This window comes from Candoia aspera, chromosome 3 (assembly GCF_035149785.1).
Source record: "Candoia aspera isolate rCanAsp1 chromosome 3, rCanAsp1.hap2, whole genome shotgun sequence".
Lineage (NCBI taxonomy): Eukaryota > Metazoa > Chordata > Lepidosauria > Squamata > Boidae > Candoia > Candoia aspera.
The window spans coordinates 208,495,002-208,512,779 of record NC_086155.1 but is presented as its reverse complement, the minus strand read 5'-3'; the positions used below and the strand labels follow the sequence as shown (position 1 = coordinate 208,512,779).

The 17,778-nt window shown below is 57.1% G+C and overlaps 1 protein-coding gene across 4 annotated transcripts; it reads right to left on the bottom strand.

Moving 5' to 3' along the window:
• Positions 1-14: 14 nt before the first annotated feature.
• Positions 15-13,976, bottom strand: ADCK5 (aarF domain containing kinase 5). 4 transcript variants are annotated; one of them, XM_063299757.1, is made up of 15 exons: positions 13,924-13,976; positions 11,962-12,062; positions 11,643-11,792; positions 10,978-11,053; positions 9,276-9,476; positions 8,888-9,028; positions 8,478-8,639; positions 7,579-7,710; positions 4,212-4,295; positions 3,833-3,914; positions 3,143-3,221; positions 2,382-2,473; positions 1,733-1,991; positions 436-552; positions 15-284 (listed from the first exon to the last, which is right to left on the bottom strand). In XM_063299757.1, the coding sequence occupies exons 1-15, from the start codon at positions 13,939-13,941 to the stop codon at positions 170-172; spliced, it is 1,809 nt and encodes a 602-aa protein (XP_063155827.1). In that variant the 5' UTR covers positions 13,942-13,976; the 3' UTR covers positions 15-169. The 4 variants fall into 4 exon arrangements, with proteins under 4 accessions (XP_063155827.1, XP_063155828.1, XP_063155829.1 ...); XM_063299758.1 differs by having other exon boundaries at positions 16-284; positions 8,478-8,591; XM_063299759.1 differs by lacking the exon at positions 11,962-12,062 and having other exon boundaries at positions 16-284; positions 13,924-13,967.
• Positions 13,977-17,778: the final 3,802 nt, after the last annotated feature.

Genomic DNA, 17,778 nt, shown 5'->3' with positions numbered 1-17,778 from the left:
CCAGACAGACTTTGTTACAGAAAGACTACGGGACTTTCTTGAGTGTCCAGTTTCCCAGTCCACGGGCTGAGCTCTGCTGCTATAAAAAGAGGACACAGTCTCTGGGCACAACCACCCCCTGCACCCGCCAGCTGGGCACGCGGGCATCTTCCAGGGCCTTGCCTTCAGCTCATGCCTGCAGGAACTCGTAGATTTGCTCTTGCTCTTCGCTGTGTTTCAAGAAACCGACATAAACCAGGAATTGCAGCAAGGAAGTCGCTAGCTTCATGGAGGTGACCTGGATCCTGGGGGAGGGGGACACAGGAGCCGTAGGGTTGGTGGGCAGAGAGCATCAGGAAGGGGGTGTCTTGCAGTTTTGGGAGAGAAGGGGGAGCTTCAAAGGCAGGGCACCCACACGCATCCCATCTTGGCCCATGCACCCTGCTTTGCCCTTACCTGAGAGTAAGTTCAAACACAAAGCCATCCCAAATTGCGCGGATCCAGCGGATGAGGAAGAAGTTGGCCAGGGCCCCAGACTTCTGGCTGACTGTGTGGCTCCAGCATTTCACCGCACTGTGAAGACAGACAGCTGCCCTTCGTGCTGCTGGCGCTAAGAGGACATGGCCAGGGCACCAGGGCACCCTGGCGCTTGCTGAGGCTCAAAGGGGCTGGCCTGTGCCCAAACTGGAGGCGGGCAGATGGAGAGCCCAGATGGGCCAACAGCAGCCTCCCACATCCCTGTTCTGGCCGCTTTGCCCATAACTGCTGAAAGTGGTAGCGCCTCCTTTCCGTTTTGAGGCAGGAGCAGATTTAAAACTCAACTCCCCAAGCTCACCCTACGGGCACAACTTGCCAGGATCCATCTTGCAGCCCTCAGCACCCCCTACCCCCAGGGTTTCATGCAGGCCTTTGCTTCCCCAAATCGCACCCCGTCTGTGGCAGAGTTGGGATGGCTGGCGCTAAACGCAATCCAAAGTCCTCTCCCGGCAAATGCCAGTCACTGCCCACTTCTTCTGGTGCCTCCCCCCCAACAACCAAACAGCCCAGAGGCGGCTTCGCACCATCCTAGTTAAGCCCTAAACCCGGCAATTGCAGGAGGAGGAAAGGGTGCTTCGCTTTTCTGCAGCTTAGAGCCAGACCCAGCCCATTCAGCCACAACCAGGTTTGGTATTTGGTGCAAACCCATTAAAAAGTTAATTTACAGGCGAGTTGCCGGAGTTGCAGGAATGCAGGCACTCTCTTTGCAAAAGGCCTTCCTGCACCTGCCTGACCCAGGCCAGCTTCACTGGTGGGTCATTTGAGCAAAGGGCCCAGCAGGAAGCGCCCTGGTGCTTCTCAGCATAGGGGAGACCAAGTCCGGTTCTGAAAGTACCCAGAGTACCCCAAACTGCACTTCTCTCTGGCCCCGAGGAGCCCAAGAATGGAAAAGAGATGAACTCCTGGTGTCAGTTTTCGTGGCTGCTGTTGATCGATGAGATGCCTTCTGGGTAATTCTGTTTAAGACCATGAACATGTGCCAGAAGTCACTTCACCGAGAGAGGAATTGTTGGCGCGGCATCCGCTAACAGCGAGCTTCCTCTCAAATCCAGTGTTGCAAAGCTTTAAAAGGAAGCAGTAACTGGGCAACTTCTCATTTTGCCCGCAAGCAGGACTTGCATCCCAGTCTGCAAATCAATGCAGGGAGTTCCCCCTGGCTGCAGCCGAGGATGCCACGGCACCCCTCCCCCTCTGTCGGGGCGCTTCTGGCTCACACCTTTTGGCCATGATGTAGTAGCGGTCCACGGGGGTGCCCAGAGCCACGTTGATGCCCCGGACGGTGTTGACATTCCGGAAGACGAGCAGCATGGACCTGGGCAGGTCCTTGAGCACTTGCATGATGCGGCCAAAGTGATTCTTGGCCATGTCTTGCATGTAGGCCGTCTCCTCCTGTGTCAGCACGTTGCACAGCGCCAGCTGTGCCATGCTGATGGGCCGCTGCAGCAGGATCTCGCAGAAAAGTAAGTAATCCTCATCTGGAGAGGAAAGCGGCAGTCAGCAGCGGAGGGAGATCTGCACATCAGGCCCAAAAGGGACCAAAGGGCAATTGGAAATAAGCTGCAAGTAGGACAGCAAATTAAGAAGGGCAGACACTTGCACCCACTCCCTTCAGTGGCGCCCACCATCTGCAGGAGGCATCCTGATTCGCCCAGAAAAAAGGGAGCCTTTCTCCCTCGGCAACGAGATTTCTGTGGAGGGTAGGGAAGGGGCTGAACCTTTTTGAGGAGGCATAACCAGGAAACACGGGCCGATCTTAGCCATAACATGGCTTGCCTGGTTGAGTGTGCTGTATGGATCCAGCCAACTGCAGTTAATCAATAAACCACAGCAAGTCCCAGGCCAAGGCCTGCCTGCACCTTCCTCACCTTTCACACCCAGCTGCTTGGAGTACCGCTGCATGGAGGCGTTGTCACGCAGGATGATGGCGCGCCAGAGCTTGCACAAGGCTTCTCGTTCCCTGGGGGAGCGCAAGCATCGTCAGCAGGGGAGACAATGCAGCTGCAGACCCTCACAGGTCCAGAAGGCAGCTACAGGTAGTCCTTGAGTTACGACGGCAATTGGGACTGGGATCCCTGCTGCTAAGCGATGTGGTCATAAAGAGTGATGTCATGTGACCACATCGCTTAGTGATGGCATTACTGGTGTTCCTGTTGCCGTTGTTAAGTGAGGACTGGGGGTCATTAAGCGAGCACCTCCTCACAACTTCCTGCCGGCTTCCAACAAAGTCAGTGGGGAAGCTGGCAGGAAGTGGCAAGTCCCAGGTGGCTCGCAAGCAGGCCGGTGGGCAGGGAAGGGGCTGCTGCTGGATGGCAGAGGGAGGGAGGGGGTGTGCGGGTGGCAGGGGAGGCGTGGCACAAGTGCAGCGGGGCTCAGGGTGGCTGCTGCCATGTGGGGGAGGGTGGGGAAGAGTCCACAAGGATGCACAATGGTGGGGGAGGTGCAGCACGAGTGCAGTGGGGCTCAGGGATGGTGCCCAAGGGTGCAGGGTGGCCAGCGACGACCGGTTGTCATCACCACTTATTCAGCACCGTCATAACTTTGAGCGGTCGCCAAACGAGTGGTCGTTGACTGAGAACTACCTGTACTCCAAAGGGGATGCTCCCACCTCATACCACCCTGTCCTTACTTCTCGCGAAGGATCTCATACAGGCCATGATCCAGGAGAACCAGCTGAGCTTTGCCATCAGGGCCCTTCTGCACCAGCACTGTAAGACAGGTAAGGGGAATGAGAATGAGTGGGGCCACGCTGGAGTCCTGCCCGGATGTGAGGAATCCCCCACCACCACACCAGGAAATGTCCCTTAGAACCTGCCCTCCTTTGGGCCTGGCTCCCCACCCAGCCTGGCTCTCGGGGCCGGTTCTGAGAAAAGCAGAGCAGGTCGCACCTGTGCAGGTCTTGCGTAGAAGCGGCTGCAGCTGGCGCCCTCCTCCGCCCCTGCCCTCCCCACTGTTCTCCCCATGCCCCAACTGCCCGTCCGTCCCCTTCCTCTTTCAGTGCCACCCCTCAGCTCCCCTGGGGCTGACCACCAGCAGCAGGTACAGGCAGGGCAAGGGGCGCAGTGGCGAGGAGTCTTGGAATCTGCCGGAGCAGCGGGCCTCCCCGTTCAGCTCAGCCGGTTCGCACGGACAGCTCAACGAGACAGTCCCCCGGGTGACACGCCACACCCACCGGCCGCTTGGTGGCCGAGCCTGCTCCCAACTGAACTCCAATCCTTCCGGCTGCACCAGAGCCTCAGACCGGCCCCTGCCTCAGACACACGGCCTTCCGCTGAGCCCTGGCGCAGCCCCTCCTTCGGCCCCTGACCGCAGCTCCTACCGTTCCCCGGGTGAGGGTCTGCGTGGATGAACCCAGTGAGGAAGATCTGCTCAGCGCACATCTGGATTAGTTTCTGCACTGCCTGGAGGGAGAGAGAAAGCAGGTCTCTGAATGGGGGACAAGGAAGGAGGACAGGCTATGGCTGGAGAAGTGCCTTCGCTCAGAACCTGCTTCTCCCTGGAGGAGCAGAGTTATCTTGGGAGGGGCCAGGAGAAGACCACGGTGCGGGAGGGGAGCCGGCTTTCGGCAGCCCCCAATTTCTGCTCCGTGCTGCCGTGCTCCCTGCCCGGGCGGTGAGCGATGGTGACCACCTCTGGATGAAGCAGAAGGGCCCCCCACCCTTCTCCGCCCCTCCCCCCCGATTCCCGCAGACACTCACATCCTTGGGGCTTAAGCCCTGCCTGAGGAGCCCCTCCAGGTCGTTGATTTTGCAGGCTTCGTAGAAATCCGCCGTCAGGACCCGCTAACGGCAGGGAGAAAGGGGGGAGTTAGCAAAAGCTACCCACGGGCCTGCTCAGTGCATTCATTTCCCTACGGCCGTCAGTGAGCAGGTCACCGCAAATGAGCATGAAATAAGCCCCAGGCCCCAAATTGCAAAGCAGCCCCATGGCCTCTGAGCTGTATGAAATGTGCAGCTTAGGAGGCACCTGCAGGACCACCCACTAAGCAGCATTGAGCCCGCATCATAATACTGTCCTGGGTAGAAATGCAGGAGAATCGGGGAAGAGATTGAAACTGGGGGCTTTCCACTGTAGCACAGCCTCCCCAGGGATCCAGCACCTTAATCCTTTTTCAGGAAGCTATTAACACTCAGCTGCTCAAAAGGACCTTTAAGGGCTAAAACCATGGACATTTGCAACATTGAAATAATGAGCTTAAGTAATGACCCAATAATGCAATTTCATTCCAGTCATGGTTTGTTGTTAGTCGTAAACTGTTGTGAGTCCCTTGGAGCAGCAGCAGTGTGGAAACACAGTAGATAAACACACGCATAAATGGTTCTCCAGATTTTCCTTCCCTGGAGCTGGAAGGGCAAGTTCTCACCCTGCCAGTATGGAATTTGCCTACGGCACCCAAACAGAACCATCTTGCCAGCGAGGAGGTCCTTGGGAACTGACATGCCGAATAATCAATCTGCCGGCTTCAAAGAACAATTGATTCTACTCAAATTGGACTCAGGGGCACACCTGGTGGGCGGCCGGTTGATACGCCTTGCGCGTCCCTTAATATGGGCTCTGGCCCCGGAGCCTCATCCCTAACCGCCAACTCCAAAACTGAGAGGAACCCCTCAAGAGAAGGGGAGCCAAACCCAACCGGATTAATTTCCATCTTTAAACTGTGTTGTCTCTGTTATTCCTAATCCAGATGTGACCCAGATCCTCAGTGTGAAAGTTCTCGTACTGTCGGAAAAAAAACGCATTATCAGATCTGGCTGTTACCAAGACGAGAGACAGACAGGCAGGCCCCAGACCTCCCACCCAGGAGACAGGGCTGGTCCTCCTCCTGCGTGGCGGGGGTCGGAGGAGATGCAAATACGGAACACTGACCACACCACATACAGGGCTTGCTTTCTATACAAACCGGTCGCCGGACTTACTCATTTATTTGAATTTATTAGCTGCCTAACTCCAGTGGAATTATTTTGTAAGGCCTCCTCTGCTTTTCTGTAATAAAAACCAGCATCAGAAATCCCCGGATTCCCGTGTGCCTGTTCACTCCGAGCCCAACCTGCCGGGTAAGCAGCCCTGGCATGAGGCCATGTCAGAAGCCAGACCACAAGCTGCAAAACAACGGTGAGAACGCAGTTGAACTTGAAAGGCGCCCTTGGGGATTGTGACTGGGCTAGGAACAACAGAGCGCGTGTCTCAAGTTCAGCTCCACTAAGACCGGGCTAGAATTCACGCCTTGAGCAGCCTTAAAGCCGCTGGAATCACACGGGAGCCTCCGGAGAAAGTGCTGCTCCCGACTGAGCTGAGCGATGAAGTTGGCAGAGGGCTGCCCAGAGGCCTCCATTCCGGGGCTCACACAAGGGGCCGAGACAAGACACGTCTCACTCAAGGAGGCCCGCCTGAAGCAACGTGCCCGCCTGTGCACACAGTCCTACTTAGCAAGTCTTCGCAAACCCAAGGTCGTGGCTTTCTGCTAAATGATCTCCATCTCAGATGAAAGGGTTTCATTGGACAACGGCCTGCAGAACTCACCCCTCAGGGCTGTTTCTCATCAGCCTTCAATTAGCAGAACTTCTACACGTTTGTCTACAAACTTAGCTGCATAGAGATCCTGACCAGGACATGACCAGTTAACCAGGACATGAATTATCCTGTTAATTAATATAGAGAGCCAGTCTGATCCAGCGCTTAAGGCAATGGGCTAGAAACCAGGGGACTGTGAGTTCTAGTCCCACCTGAGGCATGGAAGCCGGATGGGTGACCTTCGGCCAGTCCCTCCCTCTCAGCTCAACCCACCTCACAGGGTGGTGGTTGTGGGGAAAAGAGGAGGAGGAAGCAGTATTAGGTATATTCGCCGCCTTGAGTTATTTATAAAAAAAATAATAAAGGCAGGATAGAATGAATGAATGAATAAAGGGTTAAACTGCGACAGGGCCAAAGTACACTCGTTTACTCTTCTCAGTGTTAGCAGAGGGGGCCACTGATGCGGCCTCCTTCCTCTGAGAGACGGGTGAAGGCCTCGGAACTGAATCAAGGGCAGTTTTAAAACCAATTAATGTCACACAAAAGGACCCTCTGGGAATATTGTCATGTTTCTCAATTAGATGCTGGAGGATTATGCAATGATCCTTTGTTGACCTTCTCTTTTCAAAATCTGGCTTGTTCTTCAGTGATTAACTTTCCCCGCTCAATTGTTCCCACAATGTCCAGGTGAAGTCTTTTGTTGACGGTGCTTAAGAGACGAATCAGAGGGTGGCTGGCTGGGTTCATTCTATTTCTTTTCTTAAACATTGGCACAATAATGGCTAGTCTCCTGTTTGGTTGTTATGAGTGGATTGAGAAGTCAGATCAGTAACCACCGCTCTGGGCTTGACGGAAGAGTAACTCAGGGAGCCTAAAGTTTGAACCCAGCATCTTGTCCGGTTTTGGTTGGCATCTGAGGTCCTCAATTGCTTCAGGAGATGTCGCGGCTCATCAGGGAAAGCTTGAAACAGCTCTTAGCTGTCACAAGGCAGCTTGAAGACCCATAGCAAAAATCAAGGGTATGTTTCCAGGTGGGTAAGGGAGAAGAACCCGCAAATATTTTATTTCCCCAAAATACAGGGAATCTAAGAGCCTCACTCCAGACCACCATAACCCAAAGCTGATACTCTGAAGGGACATCGGCTGAATTCACACATCACACTAAACCAGAAGCAGCCATGCTTTGAGGGCTGGACGCTACAAGTGGTTTTGGGGGTGGAGCTGCAAGGCCCCCATCCCAACATCAAGCCATTCTGTGGCTAGCCTGGTTTTGGTGCGACACAATGTGAAATTCCAGCTACCGACAACAATGGCTTGTGGCTTAGTGCGGTACATGTAACAGGTACCATGACTTAGTACAATCTGTAAATCCAGCCATGATATCCAGGCCTTAGCTAGAAGGACTTCTAGGGAAAGAGAAAAGAGGGCAAAAGAGCCACCTGCTAAAGGAAAGCTGGCCCGTTTCGGCAGGAAACAGCCAGGTGCTCCACGCTTCGCCCCGTCCCCAGCCACAAGGGCTCCCTGCATACCCCCCCGAGTGAGCGCCAGGAGCACCTTGCTGCTTTTCTCCCAGTGCACGCGAGGGATCACCACGAAATGGAAGTGCCTCAGCTCCCGGGCACAACGCTCCCCGTTGCGGGCTTCCACCTCAAAATCCAGCTCCTGGGCCAGCGTCCCCTTCAGGTCCTGGAGGAAGGAGAGGGGGAGGAGAGAAAGTGGGCAGGCAGAAGCAGCCTCGGCTCAGCCGGGCCTGCGCGGCAGCACCAGGCAACTGGAATGTAGGGTGCCAGGCACACTGGGCACTGCCCAGAGACCCAAGAACATGGCGGGGAGCAGCATCGCCATTCCTAGCACCTTCTGCAAACTTCTGCAGTCCTGGATTGTGCATCAGGCTCCCAGCAACAAAGCTTTGGGTTTGCCCACAAGGGGAGGGACGACCAGGGCTGTTCTGCCCCCGAGATGCCATGACACCTGTGCCCCTCCCACTGGGGCCCAACTTTTGTGGAGGGGCACAAGGGCATGCCAAGGGTGGGCTTTCAGGATCCACTGTTCCTCTTAAAGCAGCGAAGACCTGGCTCGAGCATCCATGAGCCGTTTGGGAGCCTCCAGCCGCATTTAAAGGAGCAAGAAAGGGGGCTGAAAGGGGGGATCCTCCTAAAGGCCCACCTGAGCCTGACTATGCCCTCAGCCCCTCCTCTTCCTTTTTGCCCACCGTGTTCTGAATGGGTCACGTTCTGTAGCTGAGGCTGAGACAAAGGGTTCCTGACTCAGACCCGGCGTTCCCCCCCCCCGAGTCCACTGACTGGAGGGGCTCAGAAGTGCAAGCAAGTAAGTCAATTCAGGGGTGCTGCAGGGGGCCAGGGAGCCGGGAGCCGCTCCCTCACATCAGCAGCAAGAGACGCAGGGGCAGGGGCTCCTCCAAGAGAATCCGGACCAGAATTCCCACGCGATACCTGCAAGACCCAGCTGAAGCCGAAGCTGGGGTGCATCTGCTCCACTATCCACAGCAGAAACTCCAGAGTGCGGATGTCGCTGTCAAACCGGTCCCTCAGGTCAATGTACTGCACCTGCGCAGGGGAGCAGGAGACGGTGATGCCCTGGGAACCGGGGCCGTCCTGGAGGAGAGCCATTGCTCAAGACTCCCGTGTTGCCTTCCCCAACTGAGTGCCTACCCAGAGGGGGCCAGGCCAGGAAGCCTGGTCCCTTGCAGTCGAAAAGGAGGAAGGTCACCTGCTGCCCTCCAGCTGAACACCAACTCCCAATACGGTCAACAGCAAGGGATGCTGGGAAGCGTAGTTCAGCAACTCCACCCCTCTGACCCTTCAGGCTGGCACATCCTTGCATCGTCTGCCCCCGGACGCACCTTTACAGCCACCGGGGTGCCGTCGTGAAGCCGAGCTCGGTGCACCTGGGCCAAACTGGCAGCGGCAATGGGCTGGTAGTCAAACTCCAGGAACAGCTGGTCTGCCTTGGCATTGAAGTCCTCCAGGAAGAGATCGTCCACCTACGGCCAGAAAGGACCACAGCAGGCGGGGAGTTAGCAACTGCCTTGGATGGAGGGAGGGGTTTGGAAGCCAACCCTCCCTCCTGATCAGGAAGGGGAAACAGGAGGGTGGAGCTACTCAAGCGAGGTCCCTGAGTGCAGCCGGTCCTGAAGACCTGGGGGGCAGACGCAGCAGCGAAAGTGGGCGGATCTCCACCTGCCCGGCTTGGCATTCACGGACATAATATCCCCTCCCCGCCCCACTCACCTCCATGTAGCCCCGCCTGAGCGCCCGGTCCTCTAGGATGCGCAGTGTATTGACGTATTCCTGGGGGAGGAGGTGGTTGAGGGCACACAGGCCTTGGCCCAGCTTGATGTAGAGGCCCCCGTTCTGGGTGGCCCCAAAGACGATGCTCTCGGCGGAGCGCTGGTGACACCTCGACATGGCCGCCGTGTACTCCGGGCTGTTCTGACAGGGAAGGCGGGGCGAGGAGCAGGCAGTCAGGTCCTCCCTGGCAGACCTCGCAGCAGGCGGCGGCACAAACGGCTTGGCCTGGCTGTCCCCCTCCCCCCACCCCCCAAGAAGCGGGGGTGCCCGGGCTATCCCGGGACACCTCTGGGGTTTCAGACGAGGAGGAGGATATCCGAGCTGCCCCCCCACCCCCGGTTCTGAAGGTCAGAAGCAAGCAAGGGAAGTGGCTCGGCTTGTTTGCCCCCGAACATGCAACTCAGGAGCAGTTCCTCCTTGTCCGCTTGGTGAAGCAAAAGGTGTTCTTCCCATCTTTTCCCTGCACTAGGCAAACTTGCAGACATCCAAGCGCATGCCCACGCCTATCGCAGGGTTCCCTTCCGGGGTAAGCAACAACACTGCCTCCTAGCGGGGCCATGCAGCCGCAAACACCACACAGGATATATACACACTGTGTGCAGCGGGAAATCCTACTCCCCCGCCAAGAGATGGGGTGGAGGGCCCACCACACCTCACAGACGGGGGTTTGACGCGAGGTAACCTCCGTCTCTCCCTACTCTGCGCATCTCTCAAGGGAAGGTGGACCGCGGGCCCCATTCTGGCGAGCGCTACACAAGAGCAGGAAAGGAGTCAGGAACCGTAAGAGAAAAGGCAACACAGTGGGATGTCGAGTTACCCCAACGCTACTCGCCATTCCGCTGCACATTGCTCGCCTTGCAAGCTTCTACCACATCCACACCCAGCTCAGGGCATTGCTCTCCGCCCTCTGAACATCCCACGTCCCTCTTTCTCAGGACCTCATCAGCTCCAGCTAACCACCCACGGCTCCTCCTCCTCCTCAGCTTGTTCACGTGCTGGTTTTCCAATCTGTTTCCCTCCTTCATTCTCTCTGCAAGACCAGGCCGCTTCAACGGACTGCTTTCACACCACTTTTGGTACAACTGTGCTCCTTCTTCAACCATTCGCTCCTGGCCTTTTCGTTTACCCCGTACGCTCCTTAGGCAGCCCATTCACACCTTATTCAACTTGCTTGTGCATTTCTCCTGACACGCTGAACTCTTGCTTCCACATAATACCACGCACAGGCACACTCTTGCAGATAAAGATTTCTGTTTCTTTCGACAGCCATTCATCCTTCACAACAGACCATATCCCATTTATTATCTTTCTACCAACATTTGCACATCCTAAAATTTCTTCATCCATTTCCCCATGCTCAGTCATCTATTTGAGGCCGTGTATCTTTAATCGGCAGTCACTTCTTTCACTTTCCTTGTCAAACGCAACGACCTTGGTCTTTGATACAATAACGATGAGATCTGTACTCTTCATGGCCTCATACCTTTTTTCTAACTTTTTCTGCAAATAATTTCTTAGCCAAATAAATGGTTTGAGCATGAAGACCTTCCTTCCTTAAAAGCCTTCCAGGCTTTTAAACGTTATAATTTATATATTTTTAGTCTCCGAATGACCGGTTTCAAAGCTTGACAAGCAACGGTACCTCAGCAAGGCCTCTCAACATGATGTGCTTTGTCCACCAGTAATCCAAGGAGATCTGGATTCCCAGCTGCAGGGACCTTTGGGAAAAGATAAACCAGGCTGAGGGCTGCCCCGTCAGTCCACCTGCTCACTGCCACCCCAGGCCTTGGGGACAAACCCAGGCCCGGATGCAGAAAGTGGCTCCTTCTGCACAAGGGGATCCACGTTCCAGGGCTGGCCCCAGAGTGTTTGAAGATCCCCGGGCTCTGGATCAGAGTTCCCCAGGAGGCAGAAGGTGCCTGAGACCCTCCTGGTCCAGCATCTGGAAAGCATCGCAATGATCCGACACCTGGCCCAACTGAGCTGCCGGGGGGGGGCGGGAAGGGGGCGGGCGGCAAACACTCCGAGGGCAGCAGCGCCTCCTGCCAACAAGTCAAACGGGCTGTGCCACGCAGAGCCCCGCCGGACCGCAGGGAGAAGCAAGCGCAGGAACAGGAGCGACGTCACCAGCGAGGGGCAGGGCCGGGCTCCTCTGGACCCTCCTGCTCCCGACAGACCCACAGAACCAGCCACACCTTGCAATGATGGCCAAGCTGGCCTTCATTAGGAGGGAGTCAAGGAGGTGGGGCTCTCCTTTCTCCAGCCCCCTCCCCAGGGAAAGGGCCAAGGGTGCCTTCCGGTAGCCACCTGACAAAGCGCACCACGCCACCGGCCAGTAACCGCATCTTCCGCTGCTCCTGCTTTTCTGCCAAGCCGTAATAGATACCCATCACGAGGGGAAGCCCCACGGCTGCTCCCAGAAAGGTCCTCTTCAGCAGCCCCCTCTGTCCGGTGGAGCTGCAGCGCAGGAGACACAGACCCGTGAACTGAGCAGACCAGAGCCCTGCCTCCTTTGTGCAACCCCAAGGACCTGGGTCAACCCCAGAGGCTCCTGATGCCAACAGGACATCCGCAGGAACGAGCACGCCTGGAGCGCCCCAGGCCAGCCTCGACCGAGCCCCGCTACCTGGCTGACCGGGCCTCGCTGTGTGGCCGGCAGGGCAGAGAGACCAGCCAGGGGCTCCTCTTGCGCTGAAGCAGCTGCAGGTGGAAGCGGCAAACCTGGAGCTGCAAGAAAGCAGAAAGGGGGGCCGAGTGAGAAGTCAGCCCGAAGGCCCACTTCCGGGACGTTGAAGCGGCTGCCCCTGTGGAGGAGAGCGGAAGCATTCAGGCCTCTGACTTGGGGCACTGCGGGCCGCCCTCCCCCCTTTATGGCAGGGGAGGAAGGGGGCAGAGGAGGGGAAGGGTTGAGTGCAGGGGCCAGGCAGAGGCCCTGGCAGCCCAGTCTCAGGGGAGGAAACAGCTCAGCTCAGCGTTTTGAGACCCCCTTCCCAGCCGAGGGAGGGAACCCTGGAGCAGCCCACTGCTCTCCAACCACCTCCAGCCTAACCTGGTTGGGGAAGGCAAAGCAAAGAGAGGGGGCTCAGCCTGTGGCCCACGCCCCGGGAGGGCAGCCCAGGAAGGCCAGGGATAAAGCAAGAGGCGGGGCCAGGGAGGGAGCGAGACCACCTCCCTGGCTCGGCTCTGCCCGGCCCCAGGGGATGCCGGCCCCCCCATGGAGGAGACTGTCCTGCAGCGGGCCAAGGAGGAGGGCCTGGGAGTGCCTGGGGAGGGCCGTGACCTGCCGTTCCAGCATGGAGGAGGCTGCCAAGGTCCTGGTGGGGGGGGCATTATCTCGGAGGACATCTGCAGGACAGCTCAAGGGAAGCAGACGGGGTCAAGGAGGGATGGAAAGGATGGAAAGACCGAGAAGAGAAGCCTGCTCACAACAACGCTCCCTCGGTTTATTACAGTACAGCAGGCTCAGCAAAGAGCAGGCGATGCAGAGCGAGGCTCTCTGGGCAGGACGGAGCACTCGAGAAGACACGCCTGGCAACCGACAGGCCAGGACCAACCCTCTTTGAAAAGATGGCCAAAGGTTGAAGCCAAGCCAGAGCCCGGAGACAGGCACTGTTATTGCCCTTATAGGCCAGGTTGGCACCGAGAGAGGCTTGCCCATCCTTGGGAGTTAGGGGCCTGCTGCTGCTTCTAGCCGCCCCCCCACACACACACACAAATGCACTGGGCGACTTCTCAGAATGACAGGCCACAAACCCAGGACCCTCAGCAGAAGGTGCAGTCCAAATCGATCCGTGCTCTGAGGAAGAGAAGGCTGGCTACGTAACCTGAACAGGGGCCAGCTCAGGCTCAAGGTGGCCCACCCACGGAGAAGACAGCACGGGCCTTCCCATATGGGCAGCTTGCGCTGTTCATGGCCATCCTCTTGCAGCTCAGATGCCATTCCGGCACACAGGGCAAGCTGCCTGAAGCTGTGCCAGCCGGCCACCTGCAAGGGCACTGCGAGCACGGAAAGTGGGGGGAGCAGGGGGCATGTTCGGGGCTGAAGCACCCCAGTCCCCCAAGAGGCAGGCAGGCAGGCAGGCAGGGCCCGCCCACTAGGGAGGCTGATCCTGGAGCTCTGCTCTGCGCAGGGAAGGCAAATAAACGCCGACCGGGCGCGGCTGCGGGGGAGAAAGGCGGCTCCCGCACCAGGGCTCCCCAGCGGCTGCTCTGCCACTTGCCCCTCGCGGTGAAGGCGAGGGAGGGGAGGGGAGGGGAGGGGAGGGGAGGGCCCGCAGCCCGGAGAAGAGAAGAGCCTCCCCTCCCCTCCCCTCCCGGCAGCCAGGCTGCCCCACAGCCGGGGCCAGGCCCGCTGCCACCCCCTTCGCTCGCCCCCCCCAGAAGGGCCCCCGGGGTGCCGCGGGCTCCCGCGCAGCAGCAGGCCCGACCCAAGCCCCGCGGGGTCCCTCGGCGCCTCTCCCGGTCTCCCCCGCCCTGCAGAGACGCCGCCGCCCGGGAAGGGGATGCCGCGGCGCCCGAGCGACGCCCGGCTGCGGGGGGGCGCCGGGCGGGGGGGCCGCGGGGGGAGGGCGCGCGGACCGGGGCTCACCGTGCGCCGCAGCTCCATCGCGCCCGCCGCGCCGCTCCTCGCCGCCGCCGAGCCTACAGCCCCGGCCCGCTCGCCCGCCCGGCGCGCTCCGATTGGCCGCGGAGGGCCCCGCCCGCCCCGCCGGCCATTGGCCCGCCGCGCCCGCCCCGCGCCCCCTGGGCGGCTTCAAGGCGGCGGCGGCGGCGGCAGCGGCCCCTGGGGCTCGCGGAGGGACGGCCTGCCGGAGTCCCGGCGGCCGCTGCAGCGTTTCCGCGAGCGCACGGAGTCTCCGCGCCGTCCCAAGGCGCGTGGCAGGAATCCGGGTTCGCACCTCCCGAGCTGGATTCCGTGCAGAGCCCCGTGCGGCGCAGAGCGGCAGCGGCAGCGGCAGCCTTGCGGCCGAAACTCTGCCCGCGACCCGAGTCTCTCTGGGCGGCCGGCTCAGGCCGACTCAGCCTCCCGTCCTTCCGAGGCCGGTAAAAGGAGCACCCGGCTTGCTGGGGAGGGCGGTGGCCAGCCGCCCCGCTCTATCGTCTGCCAAGAAAACGCCGCGAAAGCGGCGCCCCCCCCCCCCCAAAGGGTCAGGCACCACTCGGCGCTTGCACAGGGGACCTTTCACCGCGCCCAACTCGATTCTGAAGCCAGTTTGGTGTGGTGGTAAAGGCAGGGTTTCTCAACCTTGGCAGCTTGAAGACATGTGGACTTCAACTCCCAGAGTTCCCCAGCCAGCAAGGCAACCGGTAAGAACACGGTTTTGCAAAAGCAGATTTTTCAAAGAGGCACTGAAGAAGTAGTGATTCATCCAGACATCAGTTGGGAGATACTCTCCCACCAAGGGAATTCCTGATTTTCTCGCGGAAAGGTTTCTCCTTCAGTGGTTCAAGAAGGTGCAAGAGGCTAAGTTCTCCTTGACTGATACCAATCAGGGAGAAGTTTTAGCTGGAGATGTGGAAATAGCAGGAACATTGGAGGAAAGTGACTGCGTAATGTTGGAATTCTTGATTTTAACAGAAAGCCAAAGCTGAGCATGCTCAATTGCACATCTTGGGATTTCAGAAAAGCAGAGTTTAATCAACCCAGAGGAATCCTAAGTAGGATTCTGTAGCAGGAGCAGCAACGGGGAAGGCAGCTCTGGGCCAGCGTGAGTCCCCATAGAAGGAGATTCTTGACAGTACAATTGCAAACAATTCCAGTGAGGAGGACCAATAGAACGCAGCAAAGGACGCATCTATGCCTACACAGAAAGGCTCAGACTGTAGGGAGGATATTCCTAAAGCTTACAGTGAGCCAAGTTTGGTGAAGGATGCTAAGGGCTCACCCTCATATCCCGGCTGCCTTGGCACAAAGATGCTTTGCTAACCATTTTTGACGAACACGTCCTTGTGACACCAGCTCCATGTCACCCCCAGCCTGCTGCAGAGGCAGCCGAGAGCGGTCTTTAGTCCGTTTGGAAGTGGTGTTTCCCTCCTCTTCCCGCACTGACAATGCAGGAGAGACGCCCTGAGGATGAGCCTGGGGGTGACGTAGCCTGGGACAGCAGTCTGCCCAGCTCCCACTGGCCCAGCAAGCCTGAGGGGGAAATGCCTGCTCCCCATTCAGAAGCTGGGCGCCTCCGTGACCATTTTGGTTTAGAGGCTAATGTGCTGGACTAGAAACCAGAAAGACGGGTGGGTGAGCCCAACCCACCTCACAGGCTTCTTGCTGTGGAGAAAATAGGAACCACGAGCATTACGAACGCTACCTTAAGTTGCACAAAATAAAGATGTGGTGGTGGTGGTGTTTTGGTTGTGAGCGGCTGGCCATCTGGTCTTTCTCTTTGTTGCCAGCTCCCTTACAACCGACCTGAGAAGTAAATCCCCCTGTGCTCATTTACTTGAAGTATTTATTTGGTATTCTGCCATTCACAGGTTCCCAGCCTGTTTGCAAGATATGTGGCCTCTTTTCAACTTTAAAGCAATTGATAATGAAGGAGGATGTCACTGAAAATCCCAGGAAGGTCCCTTTTTTTAACAGTAGAGGGAGGGTATTCTGGAAAGTGGGGGGCTGTCCCTTCCACTTGCTTCCACAGGCAGAATTAAGAGATTTGCAACAGAGAGACCAACTCGTCCCTTCCAGCTGTGGTACTGGAGGAAATCCAAGAGAAAGCCTGGCAGAGACGGGACATAAAAAGACAGGAATGCTAAAGCAGCCGGGTGGGGGCAGGGGTGGAACCATGCAAGAGCTTTAGAAACTTCCATACCCAAGAAAGATGCCAACGCCAGTGGAGCAGCTTGACAGCTATTGCTGAAGAGAGCTTGGGTGAAAAGAAGGGCCCAGGTGGTCCTGGCCACACTCCTTGCAGAATTGGTCATGCTTCCCTCCAAAGCGGCATGAGAAAACTTTGCACGAGGGAGGGAAATGAAGGACTAGATCCACCCTGACAACGTGCCAGTGGAATCTTGGGTTGTAAGGTGAGTGGCGTAGAAGGGCCATTCCATGCCTGCCCCGTCTGTGCCGGTGTCTCAGCAGCTCCTGGTGACCCCGCTTGGGCTTGGAAGCTAAGCAGGTCAGACCTCTGACCCTGGAATCCCAGAAGGTTAGGCTGGAGTGGGACGGGCAAATCACTTCCAAGCTGTTGCCAAGAGCACAACCTGGGAAGGACTCACCCCATGTACCCATCTCGACTTGCAGGAGACTCTTATTTGCTTTAGCTTCAGCAGTGCTTTGTTCAAAATGGTCTGGGCTTAGGACAAAACTGGCAGGAGCAACAGTGGAAGAAATAAGACACAAACAATGAGAAAACAAGATGAAAGGACACAAAAGGGGCTGTGTAAGAGTTAACTAAGAGGCATGTTAATTCTGAAAGCACGCTTCCTCGCTAAACAGGCAGGGAGGCTGGGTAAAACCCTGACTGCAAAAGACGCAGGCAGACGACAATTCAGCCAGTCTCTCAGCCTAAGTAAACTTTGACAGAAAAGATAATAAGCATTTATTTAAAATATTCCTGTAATGTTCTGCACACTCACAAAGTGTAGAAAAAATCCTTCCTTGGGAATGGTTAGAGATAAGTCAGGGAAGCATGGATCATGCAGAAAATCCTTAAGGAAGACCGGTCATCAACGGTTCAATCACTGCAGCTCCTGGTTAGCTGGCAAAGACTATCTTTCAAAACTGACTCTGCAGTAGTGTCGTTTTGCGCCTCCCTTCTAGGAAATAAGGTTCTTCGCTTCTACTGTCAGCTGGAGAGGTTCACGTGCCTCCAGTCAGTGAAAGTGAACTCTGCGCTGGGCAAAGCTGGAAACCAGCAACAGGAAGAATGGCAGAACCCCAGCCATGTTGGTTCCAGTTGCCAGAGGAATCCCCCCCCCCAAGGTCTGATGACAGTGCTGGGCTCCCCAGCTGTGTGGGAAAGCAGTGAAAGAAGACGGAGAAAGCTCTCTCCCATTCTACACACACCTAGTAGACCTATTACCTGGGCAAACAAGAGGAGAAATTCCATTCCAGAATACCCTTTCCAGAGTAGGAAAGAACACACAAAGTTGCTGACTGCAAGCATGTTACAAGCAATCCTCGTTTAGTGACTGCCTCATTTAGTGACCACTTGCAGTTACAGTAGTGATGAAAAAGTAACTTTATGATCAATCCCCGCATTCACAACCTTCACAGGTCTGTAAAGCAAAGGGAAACTGAAGATCATAAGCACTGTTGTGGTTTCTTTTAGTGACTGCTTTGCTTAACGACCGAGTTGCTGGTCCCCATTGTGGTTGCTAAACGAGGGCTACCTGTAATCTGCATGGTGACCTCTGTTCCCCATCTGACGCTCCTTGGTGGCTCACACGAGTGATGCTTCTCCCCCCCCCCATCCCTGTCAAGGAGGACTGGCCAGGAAGCAGTTGC

Bases quoted from the DNA above. Each gene is read 5' to 3' on its own strand.
- ADCK5 (XM_063299757.1), bottom strand. The intron at 9,477-10,977 runs GTACCGTTGCTT...CTTCCCTGTCAG, and splicing joins TGTTGAGAGGCCTTGCTGAG to AACAGCCCGGAGTACACGGC. The intron at 553-1,732 runs GTGTGAGCCAGA...CTGTCTTCACAG, and splicing joins TACTACATCATGGCCAAAAG to TGCGGTGAAATGCTGGAGCC.